The sequence below is a fragment of the Pseudorca crassidens genome, chromosome 19, assembly GCF_039906515.1.
Source record: "Pseudorca crassidens isolate mPseCra1 chromosome 19, mPseCra1.hap1, whole genome shotgun sequence".
In the NCBI taxonomy this organism is placed as follows: domain Eukaryota; kingdom Metazoa; phylum Chordata; class Mammalia; order Artiodactyla; family Delphinidae; genus Pseudorca; species Pseudorca crassidens.
The window spans coordinates 11,701,659-11,726,106 of record NC_090314.1 but is presented as its reverse complement, the minus strand read 5'-3'; the positions used below and the strand labels follow the sequence as shown (position 1 = coordinate 11,726,106).

At 54.0% G+C, this 24,448-nt stretch overlaps 2 protein-coding genes across 9 annotated transcripts; one reads left to right on the top strand and one right to left on the bottom strand.

Annotated features, from left to right (window-relative positions):
* Positions 1 to 35: 35 nt before the first annotated feature.
* Positions 36 to 9,735, top strand: CHRNB1 (cholinergic receptor nicotinic beta 1 subunit). Of its 6 annotated transcripts, none has more exons than XM_067715202.1 (11): positions 37 to 190; positions 276 to 376; positions 1,001 to 1,045; positions 1,588 to 1,697; positions 1,802 to 1,910; positions 2,274 to 2,421; positions 2,894 to 3,103; positions 5,979 to 6,334; positions 6,696 to 6,877; positions 7,232 to 7,379; positions 7,684 to 9,735. In XM_067715202.1, the coding sequence occupies exons 1-11, from the start codon at positions 124 to 126 to the stop codon at positions 7,822 to 7,824; spliced, it is 1,617 nt and encodes a 538-aa protein (XP_067571303.1). In that variant the 5' UTR covers positions 37 to 123; the 3' UTR covers positions 7,825 to 9,735. The 6 variants fall into 6 exon arrangements, 5 of the variants coding, with proteins under 5 accessions (XP_067571303.1, XP_067571304.1, XP_067571301.1 ...); XM_067715203.1 differs by having other exon boundaries at positions 276 to 415; positions 5,979 to 6,202; XM_067715200.1 differs by having other exon boundaries at positions 276 to 415.
* On the bottom strand, positions 9,301 to 24,448 carry ZBTB4 (zinc finger and BTB domain containing 4). Of its 3 annotated transcripts, XM_067715187.1 has the most exons (5): positions 24,312 to 24,441; positions 17,311 to 17,405; positions 16,025 to 16,094; positions 14,533 to 15,578; positions 9,301 to 13,869 (listed from the first exon to the last, which is right to left on the bottom strand). In XM_067715187.1, exons 4-5 carry the CDS (start codon positions 15,567 to 15,569, stop codon positions 11,934 to 11,936), a joined length of 2,973 nt encoding a protein of 990 aa, XP_067571288.1. In that variant the 5' UTR covers positions 15,570 to 15,578; positions 16,025 to 16,094; positions 17,311 to 17,405; positions 24,312 to 24,441; the 3' UTR covers positions 9,301 to 11,933. The 3 variants fall into 3 exon arrangements, with proteins under 3 accessions (XP_067571288.1, XP_067571286.1, XP_067571287.1); XM_067715185.1 differs by lacking the exon at positions 17,311 to 17,405 and having other exon boundaries at positions 24,312 to 24,448; XM_067715186.1 differs by lacking the exons at positions 17,311 to 17,405; positions 24,312 to 24,441 and adding an exon at positions 23,732 to 23,854.

Here is a 24,448-nt window from a genome sequence, read left to right as displayed (position 1 = left end):
GCGGGTAGGCTGGCGGCTGCCCCCCAATAACAGGTGCACATTCCTGGGCGCCTCGTCACTTCCCCTGCGCTGGCTGTCCTGGTGGCTCACCCAAGCGGACTCACTGAGCGACGCGGGCGGGCTATGACCCCAGGGGCGCTGCTGCTGCTGCTGCTGCTGCTGGGGGCGTTGGGGGCGCCATTCGCCCCGGGTAAGTCTGGGCCTCAAAGGGGCAGTGACAGGGCCAGAGGTCGTGGCCGGGCATCAGGGCTTCACTCAGTTCTCTCCTCCTCCAGGCGCCCGCGGCTCGGAGGCGGAGGGCCGACTCCGCGAGAAACTTTTCTCGGGCTATGATAGCTCGGTGAGGCCGGCGCGGGAGGTGGGAGACCGCGTCGGGGTCAGCATTGGTCTCAGCCTAGCGCAATTAATCAGCCTGGTGAGGGCGCACGCGGGGAGTTGAGGTCTGGCCCACTAGCCGGCTGGGGGGCGTGGCTTTAGGCAGGGCGGGACCCAGGGACCACTGTGGGCGGGGTCCGGGGCGAGGCCAGGCTGGGTGACTGACGGGCCATTAGTAGAGAGTGGGTCGAAATCGGACCAATGGACAAGCTGTGGGCGTGGCTGATGGACGGGCCAGGATGGGGCCGGGCAGGATGATGAACGGGCCTGTGGGCAGATCTCAAAGTGGAGCTGGGGCCGATGGACAGGCCGGAGAGCGGACCTTGGGGCGGGGTCATAGGCTGGGGCGGACCTTGGTGCCGGACAGGGTCAATAAACAACAGCGGGCAGAGATTCACTCCGGCCGGGGCCGGGACTGGTAAATGAACTGGCTGGCTGTACGGCCAGCAGGAAGTTTACGAGATAGAGGCGGAGCTTAAGCCAACGCAGTTTATAGGAGGTGGGGCTTGAACCCAAGAGGGTGCGACTCAGAAAAAGAGGGGAGTTTCCAGGGAGAGTTTACCCACCGAGCCCCTCATTTCTCTACACTGACATCATATCTACCCTTTAAACTTTTCCATTCTAGAACGAGAAGGATGAGGAGATGAGCACAAAGGTCTACTTAGACCTGGTACGGAGACCCCCGCAGGGTGGGAAAGGGTGGGCGTCCCGCTGCCTTTACAATTTCCTCGAATGTCCCGCCCAGTAAGATTTTTTTTTTTTTTTGCATCACGGCCTCAGAAAACACATTTATAACTGAAACAGAAGCTTCAGGAAACAATACCTATCTTTACTATGGGAGCTGCATTCCATGCATTTTTCATTCTAAATTTTTTTTTTTTTAACACTGGTTTGGGGCCACTCATTTGATTCCGGACCTATGAAAAGGGTCGTTAACTGCAGTTTGAAAACCACTGTTTTAGAGGCTAGCGTGCAACCCCCTCGTTTTTACAGAAAGAAGAAATTGGGGCCCGATGAGAGAGAAGGGGAAATTAGTTGATAGGGTCCCAAAGAGTGCAGGTGGAGTCTTAAACAGAGCCCCGGCCTCCAGAACCACAGACCATGCCTGCGCGGCTCTCCTCCCTTGCATTCCCTGCCCGGACTTCCTTCGCACATCCCAAGACTCCATCCAGCCTCCAGCCCCAGACGGCCCCTCAGCCTCTGCTTCCCTAGGAGTGGACTGACTACAGGCTGAGCTGGGACCCTGAGGAGCACGAGGGCATCGATTCACTCCGCATCACTGCCGAATCCGTGTGGCTACCAGACGTGGTGCTCCTAAACAAGTAAGGATGTTCCCAAAGTCTGGGAGGTGGGGTAGGGCCTCTGGAGGGGCGCGGCCTCCGGAGGGAGGGGCCTGATCCCAGATAAGAAGATTCTTTCCCTGCAGCAACGACGGAAATTTTGATGTTGCTCTGGACATCAGCGTCGTGGTGTCCTCCGACGGCTCCGTGCGCTGGCAGCCCCCGGGCATCTATCGCAGCAGCTGCAGCATCCAGGTGTCCGGGCCCCACCTGGGAAGCTCAAGGCGCTCCTAGAGACCCTCACTCAGATATCCCTCCTCCATTATCCCCATGACCCTCACGTCTCTCTTACCCTTCTGATTTTCCGTTGAGTTTCATCTTCTCTGTCCACTTTCATTGACTTTCAGTCTTCCTCAGTGACCACCCCCCTCCATTGTCCATGACCTCCCCGCATAACCTTCTTATTCCTGTGACTCCACTTCTCTGTGATCTTCCCCTGGTGGTCCCTATCTCCCTAGTGCCCCATAGCCTCTGACCCCTGTCTGCCCTGTGACCTCCCCAACTCCCCCAGCCCTGACCAGCTCTCTGGCAGCTCTAGTGATTCTCCACTCCATCCAGGTCACCTACTTCCCCTTTGACTGGCAGAACTGCACCATGGTGTTCAGTTCCTATAGCTATGACAGCTCAGAAGTCAGTCTGCAGACCGGCTTGGGTCCCGATGGGCAGGAGCGGCAGGAAGTGCACATTCATGAAGGCACCTTTATTGGTGAGTGGGCATGGCTCCCATGTCCATGGGCTTTATGATTTCCAGTTTCTAACAGGCTGATAAATATACTCCATCAGTGAGTCCCTGTGGGTTCAGCAAGATAGGTATAACTGTCTATATGTTGTGGTTATGGAAATTGAGACTTGCTCAAATTTATTAGAGATGGGCTTTCCAGCCCAGGGACCATATCTAGCCCCTTATGACATCAGTCCCTCCTGCTCTAGGATGTGGCAGAGAAAGCCATATCTGGGAATTCCCTGGCGGTCCAGTGGTTAGGACTCCACACCTTCACTGCTGAGGGCCTGGGTTCAATCCCTCATTGGGGAACTAAGATCCCACGAGCATCGCGGTGGCGCAGTGAGGCAAAAAAAAAAAAGAAAGAAAAAGAAAAGAAAGCCGTATATCTGGCACCAACAAAGACAGGTTCCACATCTGTGTCACCTTCTCTTCTCCCCCGCCTCCGCCACCCAAGAGAATGGTCAATGGGAGATTATTCACAAGCCTTCTCGGCTAATCCAGCCTCCAGTGGATCCTAGGGGAGGCGGGGAAAGACGGCGTGAAGCAGTCACCTTCTACCTCATCATTCGCCGGAAGCCTCTCTTTTACCTGGTCAACGTCATTGCCCCATGCATCCTCATCACTCTTCTGGCCATCTTCGTCTTCTACCTGCCACCAGATGCAGGTAAGAGGGGAAGGGGCCCAGCACTCCTTCTTACCAATAGCTCAGGTTCTTGCTCTTCACCCATAATACAGGGAAGGTTTTCCTGCCAACTCAAGCCTTCATGAACTGTGCTTCAGCAATCTCACCCAGGTTTTCCTTTCAGGAAGAGCCTTTGCCTCTGCATCCAGATTTCCCCTCCAACCTCAAGCTCTACCTCCCCTCTGCTGCTCACTTCTCTGCACCCAGTAACTTCTGAACTCTTCCCTTCAGAATCCTAGGATCTCATCCTTGGAACTGCCACTCCTCTGACCAACAAACTCCCAGGCTCAGCTAACGCTTCCTTTCCCTTTCCGCATTCCTGGCATCCTCCCTCCCCCACTTGTCAAATGCCGCCTACTGGTCCCTTAACCTCCTATGTCCCTTGGAAATAATAGCCAACATTTCTCTAGGAGACAGCACAATATGCTAACAGAGTAACCTTGGGCAAATTCCTTAATCTCTTAGTGTCCTGATCTGGAAATAGGACAGTCGTTGTCCCTCCCACATAGGACTATTTTGAGGATTAACTGAGTTAATAGAACTATGCCTGGTACTCTGTAAGCTTTGTGTAAGTGTAGGTATAGTCTTTTCTAATTTTGAGCACTTGCTGTAAGATAATACAAATAATGTGTTACATATATTAACTCAGTTCTAATCTTCACAACTCTGTGAGGTAAGTACTGAATTGTCTTCCCGTTTCACAGAGGCTAAGTGACTTTAAGTCATTCACCTGACATTACACAGAGAGAGGCAGTGTTGCTATTCCAACCCTGCTTAGTACTAGTCTGATCCAGAGACTGATATCCTAAACTCTCATATTCAAAGATGCTTTACTGGGAGTTCTCTGGTAGGCTAGTGGTTAGGATTCTGGGCTTTCACTGCTGTGGCCTGAAAAACAAAACAAAACAAACAAAAAGCACACGCTTTCCTTCTCTCTGTAATCAAGCCCTCTCTCAGTGTAGGGAAGGAGAGTGATGCATCTCTAGAACACACTTCCACATGTAACTTCTCCTTCTTCCTGGAGCAAGGCAAATCTTGAAACCCAATATTACAGGACTAAAGTAGAACAGACCATAATAGTTACTTATTTCAATAGCTTCCATGAAGTTTGCAGCGCCTGTTGTATGCCACAGTAATAACCAGCCACCTGGTATATTCTTACATACTTGGTTTCATTTTTAGATCCTTCGATTTGCTATATAGTTCCTGCTACAGGGGTTGGTCCATTCATTCATTTAACAATACTTGTTGAACATCTGTAATGTGCAAGGCACTGGGAATACATCAGTGAATAAAACAGACAAAAATCCCTGCTCTCATGGAGTTTATATTCTAGTGGGGGAGACAGTCAGTAAACATAATAAACCCATTGGATAGTATATTATTTTTTTTTATTAATTTATTAATTTATTTATTTAGGCTGCGTTTGGCCTTTGTTGCTGCACGGGGCTTTCTCTAGTTGTGGTGAACAGGGGCTACTTTCGTTGCAGTGCACGGGCTTCTCATTGCGGTGGCTCCTCTTGTTGTGGAACACGGAATCTAGGCGCGTGGGCTTCAGTAGTTGTGGCACGCGGGCTCTAGAGCACAAGCTCAGTAGTTGTGGCGCACGGGCTTAGTTGCTCCGCGGTATGTAGGATCTTCCCGGACCAGGGCTCGAACCCGCATCCCCTGCATTGGCAGGCGGATTCCTAACCACTGTGCCACCAGGGAAGTCCTAGATAGTATATTAGGAGAGGTCAATTACTAAGAAGGAAAAATAGGAAAAGGGTTTGGGGAGGATGAGAATGGGGGTAGGGGTTGCAATTTATTTATTTATTTAAACAATTTTATTGAAATATAGTTGATTTACAATGTTGTGTTTCATTTCTGCTGTACAGCAAAGTGACTCATTTACAGATATATATATTTTTTTCATATTCTTTTCCGCTATGGTTTATCACAGGGGTTGCAATTTAAAAATAGGATGGTCAGTGAATGCCTCACTAAAAAGGGAATGTTTGATCAATATTTGAACAAAGACTTGAAGGAAGTGAGAGAATGACCCTGGTAGATATCTGGGGGAAGAAATTACCAGGAGGAGTTAACAGTGAATGCAAAGGCTCTGAGGTGGGCATGTGCCTTGCATATTCAAGAAATAGCCAACATAACTGAATGAAGTAAGCAAGAGAGAAAACAGTATGAGATGTAGTCAGAGAGCTAATGGGAAGGCCTTGTAGACTTCAGTAAGGACTTTTATGCTAAAGGCGATGGGAAGCCACTGGAGTGATATGATCTGATTTACATTTTAAGGGGATCAATCCGGCTGCTCTGTTGAGAACAGTCAGCAGGGGGGCAAAGGATGAAGCAAAGAGGAGGCCTTTGTAATAACTCAGATCTGAGGTAATGGTGGCTGGTACCAGGATGGTAGTGGTAAATGTGATAAGTCATCAGTTTCAGGATATATTTTGAAGATAGAGCCAATAGGGTTTGGTATGGATTGGATATGGGATGAGAGCGAGGAGAGCTGAGAATGACTCAAAGGGATTTGGCCTGAGCCACAGGAAAGGTCGAGTTGTCATTTATGAACTGAGGCAGACTATGTGGGGAGTCGGTGGTGAGGGAATTAAGTTTTGGACATGTTAAGTTCGAGATGTCTAGTGGACACCCAAATGGAGAGGTTAAGTAGGTAGGTGGATACAAGTGTGGAATTTAGGGGAATCAGTCCAGGTTGGAGGTATAAATGTAGGAGTTATTTGCATGCAGTTGGCCCTTCCAAAAGCCTGTCCTTGAGTGGGCTGGAAACACGGTCACTGATTATGCCAGGGAGATTGCTTTCTGGCAAAGCCTAATCCTTCCGCCTTCCCCTCTGTCCCCCAAGGAGAGAAGATGGGGCTCTCGATCTTTGCCCTGCTGACCCTTACTGTGTTCCTGCTGCTGCTGGCAGACAAAGTGCCTGAGACCTCCCTGTCTGTCCCCATCATTATCAAATACCTCATGTTTACCATGGTCCTCGTCACCTTCTCAGTCATCCTTAGCGTCGTAGTCCTCAACCTGCACCATCGCTCACCCCACACCCATCAAATGCCCCTTTGGGTCCGTCAGGTAAGAAGATCTCCTCTCCAACCTGTGTTAACTCTCAATCCTAGTATTTGGCTTTTTGTCCAGGTATCGCTCCTCCCTCCCACCGACTTCAACCTTCCCTTTCACAGACCTGAGGGAGAACTACAACTCCTGGTAGAGTGTCAAAGTGCCAAGGTCTTTGGGTGTTGAAATGTTGCCCAATTAATTTTATCCTCCCATCATTAACATTGCGTAGATCCCAGACTCTCTTCATCAATACTGCCCATCGTGGGTCCCAAGGAAGCATTCTAAGGGTTAGGTACTATCAGGGTGGAAGCCCTCAGAACTTTTCTTTCCAGTCAGGATGCCTCCTAACCCACTTAAGAACTCTTGGGCTGTGTAGTTGCATTTCATCTGTGGGACGCATGCACGCATGCGCAGGAATGGGCACGTGCCGTGGGGGTGGTTGGCGGCTTCCCTTCTGGTCTGAGAGCATAAGAGCCCCCTCCAATACGCCTCTTCTTCTACTCTGCAGATCTTTATCCACAAACTCCCTCCATATCTGGGTCTGAAGAGACCCAAACCTGAGAAAGACCAGATACCGGAGCCACCTCCTATACCTCTCAGGGATTCTCCAGGAAGTGGCTGGGGTCGGGGAACAGATGAATATTTCATCCGCAAGCCACCAAATGATTTTCTCTTCCCCAAACCCAACAGGTAGTATTTACTCCCCATCGCCCACGTAGAAGGGAGAGGGAGAACTACACTTCCCAGGAGACTGTGCGGAGGCAGGCGTCCTAAGCTCCCGGAGGATGTCGTGGTTGAGCATCATGGGACTTGTAGTATCCCTTCTGTTGCCCACTTTGCAGGGAGGTGGGAACTAAAGCGTAAGGGAATAGGAGGAATTGCGGAAGGCTAGAGAGGTCGCCGCTGTCGGAGAGAACCTGAAGTGCTCTCTCACGTTTTGAAACCTGGATGGGCGTTGGAGGAGGGAGTCGGGGCGGGGCCTAGAGCACCCGCGCAGGCCGTCTTTGCGCCCCGGTCGTGGCCAAACAGACTTGCCTCTTCCAGGTTCCAGCCTGAACTGTCTGCCCCGGACCTGCGGCGATTTGCCGATGGTCCAAGCCGGGCTGTGGGCCTGCCTCCCGAGCTACGGGAGGTCGTTTCCTCAATCAGCTACATCGCTCAACAGCTGCAGGAACAGGAGGACCACGACGCGGTGAGTCCAAAGAGGGTGGGCCAAGGCAAGGCCTGGGTGGCCTTGGCTCCACCCACAAACTTAGACTCCGCCCCCAGCGCTCGATTTTATTTCTGATTGGAAGTTTGCCTCACTTGGTCCCGCCCCCTGGTTTCCGACTTGTTCTTTACTCACCTCCGTCGCCTGCAGTTTTGCTCTCTGCTATTCTGCGGGCCCGCCCTTGTCTCAAAGCCGTGGTAGGAGGACCTGGGTGCGGTACAGGGCCTTGGGGCCGCCTTCCCTGGGGGTCTGGAGCTCAGGAACAGTTTCCTCTTCCTACCCCCAGCTGAAGGAGGACTGGCAGTTTGTGGCCATGGTGGTGGACCGCCTCTTCCTGTGGACCTTCATCATCTTCACGAGCGTCGGGACCCTCGTCATCTTTCTGGACGCCACGTACCATTTGCCCCCTCCCGACCCCTTTCCTTGAGGACGAGAGGGCCGAGACCGAGGTTCTCGGCCAGTTGAATTGAGAGTTTGGTAGTACTCTCAAGTCCCATCCCTTTCTGCATCTTAAGTCCTTCACTAGGAGTCCAATCCTCTCATCATTTCGTTTCTAGGGAGGAAGCCCAAGTGGGACTGGGCAGATGGGGGCCTTGGGCCCACCTGAAATGCACTATCCGATTATTTACTCTTTGGCTTCTTGAAGAAGCTCCATTGGATATTCACATCTAGGTTGGCAATGAATGGAACAAAGTACAAGAACTAGATTGTAAGCCTTCTGAGGGCAGGAACTATGTCTGTTCACTGTAATATCCCCAGCACCTAGCACAGATCCTAACCTATACAGCCAGTACCTCTGGTTGAATGAATAGGGAAATTTTTTTTCTGTAAGGAAGTACACTAAGTAATAGTGTTTATGTTTGCATGTTGGGACTAGTGGTCGTTTTTTCTTTGTTTTTACTTTTCTGTAGTTTATTGTATTTTGTAATATGTATTATCTTTAGGATAAAAAAAAGGTTATTTCTAAAAGGATGCATTTGTAATGAGGATAAAAAAAGCACACTGTAAAAACCTTAAGTTCCAGCTTTGGTGCTCAAACTTTGGACAAGCTACTAAACTGCCCTGTGCCTCAGTTTCCCCATCTGTAAAATGAAGCTAATAATAATATCTGCTCCCTAGTCTGAGGATCATATGAGAAGATGAGAACAAAAGCATTATACAGTATACATCAGAGGTTACAAACTGGTGTGTTTCGTTTGGCCCATGTTGTTGGCCAGCAGAATTTAAAATTTGAATTGGTTTGCTACTTTTAAAATGTGGATATTTCACAGAGAAATTTGGATTTCTGGCTTCTCTTGAAACTTTTTAAGAACTACAGTAGCACCAGGTCTGATTCCCCTGTTGGCAGCAACCTGCTAGAGCTGATTAGTGGCTGCCCACTCTGGTCAAGGTATTTGTATCAGAATTCCTCCAAGGCCCCACCCACCTAACCACTCATTTTACTTGCCCATGCCTGCATAACACTAGACAAAATACAGGGGAGGGGAGGAGGGACAGGGAGTTGAAGCCCGTGGGAGGCCAGGAGTGGAACAAGAAAGGGTGTTGGTGTCTCTTATGGCCATCACACACTTTGTGCCTGTTTCCTTTCAGTTTGGAGAAAGGGCTTCATCTGGGAGATGAAGATCTTGTGCCCAGCAGGCTCTGTGAACTGGACTGCGTTAATGTTTCTGCCTGAAGGTCAGAGCAAAGTCAGCTTTAGCCTAGTGGCTGCAGCAATTACAGTGAAGTACCTAGGGTCAACAGGCTCTCACGCCTACTCAATTGCTGGAAGTTGGTGTCCTAAGAGGGAGAATAGGGCTACAACTTGTAGGGATCCCTGTGGGACAAGGTTAGCATGTCCCTGTCCAGCCAGACCCACCAGCCACGCCAATAATTGCACCTGGCATCCCACTGCGGAGCACAGTTCGTTTGTCTTGTTGGTTTATTGGCCTAGAGAGTTGGACACACACACAAATGCGGAGATAAATATTGGTCAGTTTCTCTAAATCTGGGTCCTCACTACGTATAGAGCTAGAGTCTGTAGAATTCTAAATCTTGCGTGCTGTGGCACAGAACCAGTGGCCTTCCCACTCCACCGTCACCCTTCTTCCCAGGGAACATGGGGAAAGAGGGCACAAACTGACAAGACTTAATAATTTTCAAAAGACAAAATTGCAAAATCCCAAATTTCCAACATGTGAAATTCACAATATTCAAGTTCCCCAACTCCGATACATGTATTTTAATCGCCATTTCGCCACAATCTCCTTTGTTGCCCAGAACCACCAAATTCTGGAAACTATTTTCCTAAATCATATTTTCAAAAAAATAAATGTCTACATTCTCAGTTCTCCCAAAATGTCCATGGTTTTAGAATTTTGACCTGTTCTGAAATTCAAATTCCCTGGTCCATCCTCAACCCCTTCCATCTCTGTGCCTTTTTGCCTCAGAGGAGTGCAGGTTAAGGATATAGGGGGACTGTTATCGCATCTGCCCCCTGCCTCCAAGGCCTTCCTCAGTCTCTCTTGTGGTTCCGCTGTGTGTATATATATATATATATATGTATATATATATATATATATATACATATATATATATTTTATATATATAATTTGTGTGTAGATATATATGTATTCTTTATTATGTACTTTTATTCGCAGTTTTTCTAAAGTGCCAGAAACAAGATTTGTGGGAATTTTTTTTGTGATTTTTTTTTTTTGCATTTTTCCCCGTTTTAAACTTTTCTCCCCCTTAAAAATTGGAACTCGGTATGGTACATTCAGTAGGAAACTCTTCACTCGGACTGTGGCCAAGACCAAGAAAAGTGCAAAGAGACAGAGGAGGAGTGAAGGAGCGACACTCCTCCGTGGTTAACATTCAGGGAGCCTGTCGAAAACCTCCCCTTTCCGTATGCTGGGAGGGCGAGAAGAGGCAGGAGGTTGGTCCTGTCCCTCCCCCCAAACCCCCTCCCTCCAAAAGCCATGATCTTGCCCTTTCAGCATCAGTTGAGAGGGCAGCCATCTTGGCCCCAAAAAACAGTAGCTGAGAAAAAGGCTGCCATTTTGATGACAACTTTTCCCCTTTTTAAACTGCACTCCTCTAATTCCCATTTTTCAAATTTGCTCCCCCAAACTGGCTCTCCCCTCGTGAGCTGTTTTTTTTTTTCTGGGGGGGGAGGTGGGTGGATGGAAAATGTTCATCCAATCACAGAGTGGGGAGGCCCAGTTATCAAAGAGAATTAGGAGCAAACATTTCTTCAACTCCCCCACTGGAAGGAAACATAGGGACCCCTGACCAGGGTTAACTAGTGCAAATTAGGGATTAGGGACTTATAAGGTCCCTGTACCCCATCCCTAGGCTGGGATCTTTGGGCGTGGGGAACTGAGTCAAAGATGGGGTGTAAGGTGCTATTTTGCAGGGAAAGTTGGTGGGGATACCCCAAAGCCCACCAAGGGAGTAGGATGGTTCACCAAAAACCATCTGGAGTGATTGGTGAGGGAAGTGATACTGGGGGAAAAAAGGAGGTTAAGGTAAGGATGGGAGGTCATGTGCAAATCTTGGGCTTACCCACCCATCCAACCCCCATCCATTTTTCTGGCTATTTGGTCTAGTCTGGGAGAAACCATCGGGAAAAAAAACAGGGAGAAAGTAGATTCCCTTCCCCATCCCATATAGAGCTCCTCCCTCCTGGCCCCCAAATCTGGTTTAGCCCAGAAGAGGCCAAATGTAGAGGCAGGAAGAGGTGCAATCTACCTACTTCTTTTGCCTTGGAAGAGTCTGGGGCTCACGAGATTTGAGGGTCAAAGTAGGGCTGAGATTGGTGCTGCCCTGGGCTGGGAAAGTACTCAGCCATGGAACAGATAGGTAGCCCTCCCCCCAGCACCTCCTTGACCTGGATGGGAGAGGCCATCTCCAGAGTCTAGGAGTATAAGGAGGAATATGGAAGATCCAAAGGCATGGAAGCCAAGGAAGGGATGGCATCTTAATGTGAAGGAAATGGGCACAGAAACCCACCGTCGGGGAGAATGGAATCCAAAGCCACACTCCCAGGTGAGTAAGTGTCAGGTATCACAATGGTCTGGTCCAGGCCCTGGGCCACAAAGGATGGAATGTGCTGGGAAGCATCTGGGCAAGGGCTTAGAGAAAGCTTCAGAACGAGGGGGGAACATTAGGTGAGAGAGATGGTTTCCCCCTAGGTTTACGAATCAGGGGGGCGGGTTAGACATTCAGAGCTGGTGGGGGCTATGAGTAGAGATTCATTTAAGTATATTGCTCAGTTGCCCCAAGGGCTGGAGAAGGGATGGGAGCTGGCCCTGCCCCTCACGGAGGCCATTCCCTGGAGGAGAACTGAGAGGGGAACCACCAAAGATCCCTTCCCAGGTGGTGGGAAAACTACAATCTCACACAAAGCAGCCTGACCCCTGAGCTCCAGAGGCCCCCAAGTCCCTGCACAAGAGTGTGGAGGGGCTCCCAAGGGGCAGGGAGGCCAGGGAGCTGGTAGTGGCGGGGGTTCAGGGAGGGTGGCATCTTGTGAAAGGGGGGATCTGGGCCCAGAGCTCACCCCACATCTCCCTTCTGGGTTCTTTCAACCCCTGCCCTTTCCCCTTCTCCCTTAGGGGGGACTGGTGGAGGGAGAGTTGGGGGCGGTGGAGTTGGGGGGGTAGGGGGTGCTGCTTGAGGGTTGACTGCGTAGCCAAAGACCCCTGGTAGGAAGGGAAGGGCCCCCCCACCCTTCTCATCAGGTAGGACCATGTTAAGAGCAACTGGAAGAGCGGCCAAGTTGCTGAAGTTGTAAGGGTAGGCGGCAAGAAGCTGGGGCCCATAGACGAGTGGGTAGGGCTCAGGGTAGAAGGTGACTTTGGCAGCCCCCATCCCCTCCATCCGGTCCCCCCGCCCAGCCCCCACTGGCCCCTCACTCCCAGCTTTTCCCCTGCCACTGCCAGATTCCCGGCCGCTCCCGATCAGAGCCAGTGGAAATTCCTGCACAGGTGGGTATGCATAGGTACCCCCTCCTGCCACCACTGAGGGCTCCTCCCCCCCTGAGATGACAGGGTCCTGGAGCGAGGCGGTTTTGGAAGCTTCCTCAGCAGCAGCGCTCCCGCCACCCGCCTCCCCGCTGGATGAGGAGACTTGCATCTCTTGGGGAGCCTCCTCCTTGACGTCCCCGGCTCGGGTGCCAACGCAGCCCTTGGAGTAGGCAATGACAGGCGTGGGGGTACCCCCGGGCCGCTCGGCAGCATGCCTCTGCCCGTGGCGGCTCAGGGCGGCTGCCGTCTTGCACACCTTGGCGCAGTGAGGGCAGGCGAAGCGGGTGGAAGGCTTCCGTCCAGCCCGAGAGTTGTGGGAGCCCCCGCCGTGGGCCTCCTGGTGCTTGCGCAGCTTCCTCAGGGTGGCAAATGTCTGGGCACAGTCCCCGCAGCGGTGCCTCCGCTCGCCACGGGCACGCCCTGCGGGGCCCTCGGCCGCCGGGGTCTCCTCCCAGCTCCTCCGTTCCAGCTTCTGTCTCCAGCGAGGCGGCCGGCGGCCTCTGGGCAGCCCGCCGCCCCCGCTGCTGCCCGGGCCTGCGGCTCCAGCCTTGCGCTTGGGCTTGTACGAGTAGTAGGGCCTCCAGAGCTGGTCCTCCCCGCCAGCCTTCGACTCCTCCTCGTCCTCCTCATCCTCCTCGTCCTCCTCCTCGTCCTCCTCTTCATCCTCCTCCTCGCTCTCCTCCATCTCCTCTCCGCTCAGCTCCCCGGGACGCAGGTCAGTTTCTGAGATGCGGCGCTTGACAATAGCCTCCTCACCGATTCGTACAGTGATCTGACACAGTGGAGGTGGAGCCTGCAGCTGAGAGGGACCCCGGCCAGGCCCTGCAGGGGGACCCCCGCCCCCGCCAAGCCCACCAGCTGGCTTGGCCGTGTAGGTCAGAGTCCTTGTGGCCCGTGGGTTCCGGCCCTTGGCCTCCTCCGTGGCTGTGGCTGGGCTGCCGGCTGGGGCTGGGCTGGCTGGGGCAGCTGCAGGCACAGGGGGAGGAGGTGGGTACTCACGTTTTTTGGGGGGCCGTGGCGGAGCAGTGTAAGTGATGACTGAGGCAGCTTGGGCCCCACCTGTGCTGGCCGGCCCACTCCCTGCTCCACCACTGGTGCTACCCCCGTGTACAATGACAGAGGGAGCTGGGTGGGCAAAAGTGATGACAGACGGTGGGGGGCCAGGCTCTGGGGCAGGTGGGGGTCCGGGTGGTGGGCTGGCCGGCATTGCCGCAGGGGCCGGAGTGTTGAGGCTCGGAGAAAGGGGGGCCTCGGGGGCTCCCTGGCTGTAGGTCTTGTAGGGCCGCTTGGCCGCCCGCATGGGGAGCAGGCGGTACAGCTTGAGGGTATTGAGCTTGGGCTTATAGCCTCCATTGGGCGTCTTCTCACTGGCTAGGAGGCCCGGGCTAATGCCATGGAAGGCTCGCTGGTGGGTCTTCAGGTTATAGTAGGTGACAAAGGTCTCCCAGCAGAAGATGCACTGGTACCTGGGCCAGGACGGCATGGAACAGGGCAGGGCCAGAGCCAGTTGAGTCAGGGGCCGTGAAGCTATGGCCTCAGCTTCCCACGTCCTCTCCTGCCTCCACTCAGACCTTGAACTGCCCCAGCCATTTGCTCACCCTCCTTAAAGGCTGCTTGTCTCACCCTGCCAGCCTCAGAAAGGACACCAGTCCCAGTACAGTGCCCCCCACTGGCTGTGAGATGCCAGGCCTCAGCTGTTCCGTCTGTGAACTGGGAATAATCACACACCTTGCCTACCTCCCAAAGCCTTCTTCTGAAGCTCACATGACAGAAGGGGGAAATGTCTTATGAACAGGGGTGCATTACAGCTGTTGCTGGACATGCCTGAGCTCCCTAGTCCTGTCCCATGAAGCAACTTTCTCTTCCTCGGTCTCTTCCACATCACCAAGCCAGGACGTGACACCTGGAGGTGCTAATAAACATCAGCGGAAGGAAACGGGGCTGAAGGGAGGCAGAAGGGTGAGTGATGGAAAGCAGGTGAGCAGGGGCTAGTGGGTGAGCAGGCGTCTCAGGATGAGTTTCTAGGCCCCATGCTCTGCCCATTCTCTCCCTTGTCCCTGTGATCCCTGAATGGACAAGATCCCATGTGACCCCTCCCCCCACCATCCCCGGCCGTGCAGGCCACTCACCTGCGTTCCCCGGTGTGCCACACCTCGTGCTTGGTACGGTACTCAGCCAGGGCGAACACCTTCTCACAGTAGCGGCAGGGGTACTTCCTCCGCCACGAGTGTACATTGCTGTGCCGCTTCAGGCTGGACAGGGTCACGTAGGAACGCTCACAGGCCGCGCACACGTACAGCACGTGGCCGCCCACCACCTTCACCACGTGCTCGGGACCACCTCGGAAGCCCACTGGTGGGGGCAGGGCTGAGGCGTCCACTCCTGAAGGGCCACTGGGGCCAGAGCCCCCGGCTCCCAGCCCTGCAGACCCCCGAGTGCTGGCCCCCCTACGACACTGTGCCTCATGGGTCTGCAGCCGCTTGGGATGGATGAAGCTTTTCCCACATCGGGGGCAGGGGAGGGGCCGCCGGGGCAGGGGAGGCTGTGAGTCAGGGGCCTGGGCCTCAGCCCTGTCACCCTCCCACTCCCCTGCTGGCCTAGGCCCAGGCCCGAAGTTGTCTTCTTCAGGCTGCGAGGTGGCCATGGGGGCTGGGGCAGGAGGTGCCCAGGCATCACCTCCCTCCCCCAGGCCCTGCAGGCGGGAGATGCCCAGACGCCGCCCCAGAGCGCCGATCTCTGCCACGGCTGCCCCGTCCCCTCCACCACCAGGTAGTGCCAGCCGGGCACTGTAGATGAAATTGAGGACATCAGAGAAGGCAGCTGCTGGGACCCCTGGCAGCTCCAGGACCCGGGGTGGGGATGAAGCGGGAGGTGAGGGTGGAGGGGGAGAGGAGGAGGAAGAGGAGGAGGAGGAAGAAGCTGTGGTGGAGGCAGGGTTGGGGGCAGAGCCCCCAGTAATTGGTGGGAGGGGCAGTGGGGCTGAAGCGAGCAGGGCCTCTCTGAAGAAGGGACTAGAAGCAGCCAGGACGCTGCGGTGAGCAGGGAACTTGGTGTCTCCGGCTATGAGGGTGACGTCACAGAAGAGGCCACGGAGCCGCTGCTCATTGAGCTGGCGCAGGACGGCGGGGGCATGGGACGGGTCTGTCACCTCTGCTGGGGGGGGCATGGCGCCAGCCTAGATGGAGGAGAAGAGGCCAGGGGAGGATCTCAGAGGCTGGGCAGAGGGCGGGGGCCTCTAAAATCAGAGGTGAGCTGGGAGGGGGTTGGGGGCTGTTGGCCAGAGACGGGTGGAAGGCTGACTGACTTGTGGTCACGGAAGTGAGGGGTTAACCTTAGCCACCCCACGTCCGGCCAGCATCCAACGCCCGTGTGTCAAACGTCGGGGGCTGGTAGAGGCCAGGAATACCTCAGGTCTTGATGAAGGTCAGGGGTCAAGACTTCCAAGCCACAGACTAGCGAGGTAAGCAATGGACACCTCTCTCCCACTGGGAGGGGGAGGGAGGCCCCACAGCCTCTGCCGACCATTTCTCAGGACTCCCTGGCCTGGACAACACGGCTGCTCTGCTGGCCTGCTGCCTCAGGCCCAGCCTCCCGCGGGGCAGACCTCTCGCACCACCTCACCTGAGAGCACAGCCAACATGGAGCAGAGCGGGGGTGGCTCAGCGAGTCCCTTCTGCCGGGCCTCTTCCCTCTGTGGGGAAACAGAAACCCCGTCCTCAATAAGGGAACCGGACGGGAGGGGACCCAGGAGGTGGGGGGTGGCGCAGTGTGCAGGGCCAACGAGGCCCAGGCTGCTCTGCAGACCCTGACCCTCCTGGGAGCACGAGAGGTTATTTGCTGAGCTGCCTCCAGTTGGACCTAGGAGTTCACACAAATTATTGCAAAGCCTTGTGCTGCTGGCCCCCAGAAGTACAGGAACAAGATAATTTGCATATTCCCAATTTGCCTCAAAACAATCCAGGAGCACAGTTCAATCCCGTAGGTCCAGGGAAGCCTGCTGGATCACTCTCAAGTCCCTTTGGCCCAACCTTTGGGGCTCAAAGGAAATCAAAGATTTGCATGTTGTCTTTCACTATAATAGTCTCATTTACATATCAAGATAGATTTGTTTGAGCTTTTTCATTGGACCAAGCTGCTAGATATTCAAATTAGGAGAGGACCTCTTGACATTAAATCTTAGAGGGGGTTTCTGGCCTAGGTGCCAGGTGACCACTGAAGACCACGAACTCTTGCACACGTGCCAGCTTGCTCCAATCGCTGAAGGGCACTAAAAGGCCACCAGACCGGGAGTGAGGAAGCTTGGGTCCTACTCCTTATTCTGACAGCTGGTGGCTTTAGGACTTTGGCTTAAAAAGGGGAGGGTGGGGAATGCAACCCCTCTCTCTCTCTTGCTGGGAGCCTCATCCAAAAGGAATAGCAGGCAGCCCAAATGTGAGCTGTGGTGGTCACTGCCCAGAAAGCACCTCACAGCCTCGGCTTTGGGGGCTAATTTTTCAGTTGAAGATCTCAATTCCAGAGCCATAAAGTAACTTAGCCAAAGACACACAGAGCTGGTCATAACAGGTGGGGCCTGTTCACAGACCCAGGCCTCTTGACCTGAGAGCAGAGCTCTCGGCCCCTCTCATGAACCCTCCATGAAGCCTGGGAGCCCTCCCCTTGCGCACGCCCTGGGTCACACATGACCTCCGAGGTGTCCTGCGTCAGGAGTTCCTCATACAATTCCCACCCCTCCAGAAAACGCTCTCTTCCCATTTATTACTCATACTATCTGGACTAAGTTGCCTTCCCTCCACAGCCCATTTCATGTTCCCGAAAGACTGCTCTGAGCCCTCTCCTGGAGGACGAGGAGGGTGGTAAACAGGGGTGATATTCAAAAGTTCTAACAGCCCCGACTGCCAGGCACACACCTAGGTCAAATGCCTCTCCATCAGTTGAGTTGCTGGATTGCAGGTGGGTCAGGAATCCAGGGGAAGGGGCCCCATTCGCGGTTTGGTGTTCAGTTCTGTTTGTAAAATGGGGAAAGAGAGCAAGGCCTCCCACTCCCTTCTGTGACAGCCACCAGCCAACAGGGACCCCCAAGAGTTGATGCTTTTACTTGCATTACCCCATTTGTTCCTCATCACTACCCTAAAAGGTAGCAGTTAGCTTCTTGACTTTAAAGTGACAGGCTGAGGCTCGGAGATGCTAGGTCGCTGCCCAAGGATATATGACCAGTTAGTAGCAGGGCTGGGATCTGATCCCAGGAAGTTTGGCTCAAAAGCCTGCGTTCTTGATTATATCACATCAGGATGAAGGACATGTTTACAGCTGTGATACTGTGATATAACAAAAAATAAAGTTGACCCTTGAACAACATAGGTTTGAACTGCACAGGTCCACTTACACGTGGATTTTTTTCAATGGTAAATATGAGAGCACTGCACGATACGAGGCTGGTTGAATCCGAGGATGCGGAACCTTGGATACGGAGGCCCGATTGTAAGGCTATACTTGGATTTTCCACTGCGTGGACGGTCTGCGCCCCTAACCCGCACACTGTTCGAGGGTCAACTGTAATATATTTGGTCTTTGTCCCCATTGCTGACACAGAGCTCCTAAAACTCTTGTAATTTCCCAAGTAACAGGGGTGCTAGGAGAATCTTCTTCTAACATTTGGTCTTTGAGCCCAGTTCTTGACATTAAGCTCCTCAACTCCTTGGAATTTCCTGGGTGATAGGAGAGTCTCTTGTTCTAATGAGGCGACTCTTGGTGGGATCCCAGATGCGGGCTGGTCACCAGAAAGACAGAGCCATGATTAGAAGTTTGGAACTTTCAGCCCCAGTCCCCCACTGCCTCTGGGGAGAGAAGAGGGCCTGGAGACTCAGGTAATAATCGATCATGCCTATGTGATGAGGCCTCCATAAAAGTCCCTGAAATATGGGGTTCAGAGAGCTTCTGGTTGCTAAACACATCCCCATGGCGAGAGGGTAGTGCACCCCAACTTTGTGAAGACAGAAGTTCCTGTCCTTGGACCCTTCCAGACCTCGCCCTCCGTACCTCTTCATTTGGCTATTATCATATCCTTTATTATATAATAAACCAATAAATGTAAGTATTTCCCTCAGTTCTGTAAGCCATCCTAGCAAATTATCAAGTCTCAGGATGGGGTCATGAGAAAGCCTGATGTCTTGATGGTCAGTCAGAAGTACAGGAGGTCTGGGGAATTCCCTGGTGGTCCAGTCGTTAGGACTCTGTGCTGCCACTGCAGGGGTCACGGGTTCAATCCCTGGTCAGGGAACTAAGATCCCACAGGCCGCGCGGCACGGCCAGAAAACTAAATAAAATAAAATAAAACTAAAAGTTTTAAAACAAAAAAAACTACAGGAGGTCTGGGCTTGCAAACTGGTATCTGAAGTGGGGGCAGTCTTGTGGGAATGAGCCCTTAACCTCTGGGATCTGATGCTCTCTCCAGGCAGACAGTATCGGAATTGAACTGAATTGTAGGACACCCAGCTAGTGTCAGAGAACTGGTCAGTGTGGGGAGAAAAACCCACACATTTCGTGTCAGAAGTGTCATGAGTTGAGTGTACAGGAAAACATGTTTTTCTTTCAACAGCACCCACTAGGGCCGCCACCAGCCCATCTAGGATCTTTGTGGAAATTAGAGGAAGGGGAAAAAAATAGAGGAGAAGGCCACGCACAGCAAACCTTGATTCTGGCCCCCACTCACCCCCTTGGCCAGGCCTGCCCACCTGCACAGCCATATGGGCTTGGGGCCTACTGAGGCATGGCTATGTGCTGACTGCCAAGATATTTGGACAAGGCCTATCAAGGCTTTTTAGAACCACAGAGGTCCAAGGCTGGCCTGGCCCTTGGAGATCATCTAGAACCATCATCATCATGGTACTTGGAGCTGCCATTGATGAGAAAAATATTATGTGCCAAATCCAGTGCTAAGCATTTTATCTGCATTATCTCAACACTCAAAAGGACCACAGTGAGGCAGGGGCTAGTGTCAAACCCATTTTACAGATGAGGAAACTGAGGCTTTAAATACTCTAGACACCACACTTGCAGGTAGAGAGAACGTAGTGACAGGGTGATTTGCCCCTGGTCTCACTGCTAACCAAGCTGGGTTTGGACCCTGCTCTCCTGAGTTCAACTGCCCCACCAGAGGCCACTGCCCTGCAAGGGTTTATGGGAGGCGGAGAAGACACTAGTTATGGGACCCTGGGCAAGTTACTTAGCCTCTCTGTATGTCAGTTTCCTTGTCAATGAGGTGGGGATAATGAGAAGCGCCCACTACATAGGGTTGTAAAGAATAAACGAGCTGATGACTGGCAGTACGTAGAAGAGTGCCTGCCATGCAGCAAATGCTCAGGAAGTGCTAGCTCTAATTATCATCTTGGAACTCAGTCCCGGAAAATGGTGGGGGGAAGTGGTGAACAAAAAGGGGCAGAAATCAGGCTTCAGGGTAGGTTTGATGGCTCTGTGGTTTTTAGTTTGTTTTTACCATTTCTCTACTCTTAACTGGCTGTGTGATCTTAGAGGTGCGACTGAGGTGCAGATCTGAGGGCTGCCACCAGATACACTCCACCTCTTGCTGTTCCCTCTGCCTGGAATGTTCTTTCCTCAGGTAGCCTCATGCCTTGCTGCCCCACCTCCTTTAAGCCTTGACTCAAAAGTCACCTTCCCCCAAGGCCCTCCCTGGCCGCCCCGTACCTCCCCAAACTCCCTATCCCTCTCCCCTACTTTATTTTTCTCCTTGGCATTTAGTAAGACATACTGTTCATTCATCGCTAGACTGCAAGCTCCAGGGGAGGGAGAGATTTTTCTCTGCTTTGTTCACTGCTACCTCCAGTGCTTAGAACAGTGCCTGATACATAGTGGGAGATCAAAAACATTTGGGGTAAATGAATGAACCTGCTTTCTTCAAGTCGTCCTGGAGTGTGTCCACTTTCAGGAAGGACGCCATCCTCAGTCCTGGCCTGACTTGGCCAGGAGCTGGGGGTGGCGAGCGTAACTTGACCACTTCCAGGGTGCTCACGCTTTGCCTGATTTACCTCCAGGGCTTTACAGGCGTTGCCTCATTTAATGGTTTCCTCAGCCACCCAAAGTTGGCATTTATTTTATCCCAATTTTACAGATGAGGAAACTGAAGCTCACAGAGGGATTTACCTTGCTCAAGGTCACACAGCTTGTGAGCAGCAGAGTCAAAATTCAAATCCAGGCCTGTGTGAACCCAGATGCAGGGTCCTTCCCTCTGCCACACTGCCGGGGCCAGCGGGCTACCGAAATCACCACGCGAGGTCTCACGTGCTAAATGGTAACTGTGTCATATCTGACTCCACCCTTTCCCTCACTCTCCACATCCAGCAGCCACTGAGTCTGGTCAAATATGCAACCCAGTTTTTTTTGTTTTTTGTTTTCTTTTTTGGCCATGCTGTGCGGTTTAGGGGATTTTAGTTTCCTGACCAGGGATCGAACCTGGGCCCTCAGCAGTGAGAGTGTGGAGTCCTAACCACTAGACTGCCAGGGAATTCCCTGCGGCCCAGCTTGGGAATGGCTCTGGAAACCTTCCCTCTAACCTGCCTCTGGCCCCCAAACTAGCTCAGGGCCTTGTTAACACTCATGGTCCAAGGCCATGGCCTCCCAGCTCGTCCCCTGCTTCTGGTCTTAGCTTCCACCATCCAGCCTTCCTCTCACTGAGGATCAACGGCCCCGAAGCAGCTCAGGTGGCATCGCTCCTGGGCTCAGAAACCTTCTCGGGCCTCCACTCCGGAATAAAGCTCAAATTCCTCAGCTGAGCATTCGAGTCTAATTCCCATCTTCCTCTCTATTCTTGCGTTGCATGAGTCTCCCCTTAAGCACACGCTGTGCTCTCCATCCCCAGCAGTCCCACACCTCCATGCCCTCGCCCATGCTGGTTCTCCTGCTAGAAATACAACCTTCCCCCCAGCCTCTTCCCCAAATCCCTCCAAAATGTTAAGATCTACCTCAAATGCCATCTTCCTCTTGGCCCTCCCTGACCCTCAGGACAAGAACAATCTCTCCTTTGCCTGGTTCATCAACGTTTTGTGCTCCTGTGGCCAGTATCCAGCAGTGGATGCTAGGTTCTCCCTCCCAGGCTGAGACTCCCTAAGTCACTGTTTAAACACACCAGTCTTCTGAAATGGACTGGTGCAGGTGTTAAGTTCTGCAGAAATTGGGCAGAAGTGCGTGTGTGTTTGGCGGGGGTGGTGCACAGAGAGGCCCACAGAAAGCTTCAAAAGGGCAGTAGAGGACACATATAAAGAGCACATGATCTGGAATCAGACTGGCTGGGTTCAAATCCAGCTTTACTTCTTACTAGCTAAGTGGCTTTGGGCAAATTACTTCCCTGGGCCTCGGCTGGCTCATTTGAAAAAGGGAGGTACTTAGAACTCCTACTTCCACGCGGCGCTGGGAGGACTAAATGAGTGACCATACGTAAAAGCACTGAGGACAGTGCCTGGTGCACAGTGTTAAATAAGTGTTTACTGTTGTTATTAACCAAGCCCCAGGAAGGGGCTCAGTGCTGGCAGAGGGCTGACAGTGGCTGGCACAGGCATAGTCCCCAGACTGTAGCTACTTTCCAGGTATGTTTTCCATGTGCTACCTACCTACAGCCCTGTTGGAAGACGGACAGGGCAGGTGATTAGCCCCATTTTAAAGATGAGGAACTGAGGCTCACTTAGGGAAGGTGCCAGCGAGGAAGGGGTAGGGCCCGAACTCCTCAGTTCTAGTCTAGGCCTCCTTGCCCTCCACCAGGCCGTGGTGCACCTGTTGTGCAGGCCTGACATAGCCAGCACGCCCCCACGCAGTGGGGGGGGCCTGGCCGTAGTGCCCTCCCTGCCCCCATGCACACGCACCCTCCCCGCCAGGCCAGGGGCAGACCACAGCGATATGTACACTTGGAACGAACACACACACACACACACACACACACACACACACACACACACACACACACATATCTACAGAAGGGCCTGGGCCCCAAAGGTGAGGAAAACCTGTTCTGAGGAATCTGCCTAGTGAGCAAATTCCATTCCCAGACCCTTCCACGGTCGCAGGAGGGGCCCAGTGTGCATCACAGAAGAGACAGAATAGCAGAGATCCCTGCAAGGGGGCAGAGAGAGGGTTGAAGCAGGAGGAGACTGAAAACTTCATGTTTCTTTTTTCCATTTCAGTGACAAGAGTCACACCCGGCCTTTACATAAACATGGCCAAGGAGCTGCTCCGTCCAAGTTGAGTTTCCTCGCAGCCGCCAGGCCTCTCCACCCGGTGACCCTGCCGCGCTGGGCGGGCCGGCTAGGGGCTAGCGCACAGACCCTGCACAGACTAGCTGGGCTGCCCGACAACACCCAGGCCTCCCGCCTGCTGCCCTTGCTCTGCCCCATATTTATCTCCCCTCCTTCTTCATAACATATCCCCACAGCAGCCCCACACGGCCACTCCAACACGCAGAGGCAGGCACGCACACACAGCTCACGGCTGATCTCCAGAGTCCGAGGCCCACACGGCCCTTGTCACGCCATCGCCCTCCCCACAAGTGTTTTCTGACCAGCTTGCTTCCCAGCCCAACAGCACAGATGGGCTCCCACAAACGACGTCACAAAAGAATCCCGTAGGGAATGTCGCAAACACACAACCTTCCCCTCGCTCGGCTGCCCCCCCATCCCATAAACACAACCTGCATGTTCCACCCAGGGCCCCTCACACTGGTGCCAGCCGCCCTAGGGGTACCTGAGACACACCCTGGGGCTTCTCACTTCCTGCACGACCCGCGGGACCTGAGTTCTAGACATGCATCCCCCCGCGCCCTCCCTCCCCTGTGCCACCTGATCGTCACATGGACCCAAGAACCCATCCAGCGGGCCATCCTCTCCGAGACTGGACCACACCTCAGCGGGGCCGCATGAACGGGACCGGACCCGACACCTTCCCACTCAGACTCAAGGGTACACAACTGCCCTCTCCAGCTGGGCACAAAACACCCTGCACTCCGGCGCCCTCCACAGCACTTACCCCTCGCCAGCTACGCAGAAAACAACAGTTCCCAAATAGTTCATATGTGCAGCGCCAGACACATATGTGCAAGAAAACACACGCCGGTGTAAAACATAAAACCCCACACCTAACAAACTCCGCCGGTACTGTGCCCGGCTTCAAATGCGGACCTGTCACCCAAAGCCACAGGGCCACATCTTGTAATTCTGCCCCACAACACTGGACTCTCTCTGTCTGGCTTTCTGTCCCCATAGCCTGGGAGAGCCCTGCAGGACCCCTGGCTGCCGCACCAGCCAACAGTGGTGACCAGGAGAGGTTTACCTTGCCCCACAACACAGGAGGAGACACACAAGCTCCAGGACTCACAGCCACAACCCTGCCCCGACGGCGCGGCGGCTCCGGGTCGCCTGCTCGCCCTGCGCACCCCGCACACCCCAACTCTAGGGCACTCGGCGGCCCACCCCTCCCCCCACCCCCCTGCCTGGCTCCTACGCCATCGCCCTCCCAGCGGCTTGCAGCGCCGGCCCGGGCTCACACCCGCCCCGCCCCACCCCAACGTGCCCCACAGGGGGAGGGGGACACTGGGCTGCAGAATTAACCCTTCAAGCGGGGAATGAGCGCGGCCCTTTCCACGGCCCCAGGCGATCGCGCCCCCCGGCCGCCGCTGGGTCGGACGCCGTACCCGGGCCCCCTTAGTCGCCCCCCCCCCCCCCAGCGCCGTGCGCGCCTGGAGGCGGGGCCAGATTCAGCCCCCGACCCCTGAGCCCCCAGGTCAACCCCAAAGGGGAGCGGTCGCGGCACGGGACGTGGCCCGGGCCCCCGCGGCACCGGGCAGCGGGGAGGGGGCCCGGCTGTTGGCTCCGGTCCGCCCTGGCCCTGCCCGGTTCGCCCCGGGGCCCACCTGACTGCGATGGCGCCGCGTCCGCCAGGCCCGACTCATCACCGTGGCCGCCACCGGCCGCTCCGGTTTCGCCCGCCTCCAGCTCCGGCTCCGGCTCCGGCCCCGGCCCCCCCAGCGCCCGGCCCCGGCCCGGCCCC

What these genes read in the sequence shown, in the direction of transcription:
- CHRNB1 (XM_067715200.1), top strand. Translation starts at nt 124, where the DNA reads ATGACCCCAGGGGCGCTGCTGCTGCTGCTGCTGCTGCTGGGGGCGTTG. An exon ending in GACGTGGTGCTCCTAAACAA is followed by an intron (nt 1,698 to 1,801) that starts GTAAGGATGTTC and finishes CTTTCCCTGCAG; the next exon opens with CAACGACGGAAATTTTGATG. An exon ending in GCAGCAGCTGCAGCATCCAG is followed by an intron (nt 1,911 to 2,273) that starts GTGTCCGGGCCC and finishes CACTCCATCCAG; the next exon opens with GTCACCTACTTCCCCTTTGA.
- ZBTB4 (XM_067715185.1), bottom strand. Translation starts at nt 15,569, where the DNA reads ATGCCCCCCCCAGCAGAGGTGACAGACCCGTCCCATGCCCCCGCCGTC. An exon ending in TGGCACACCGGGGAACGCAG is followed by an intron (nt 13,870 to 14,532) that starts GTGAGTGGCCTG and finishes GTCCTGGCCCAG; the next exon opens with GTACCAGTGCATCTTCTGCT.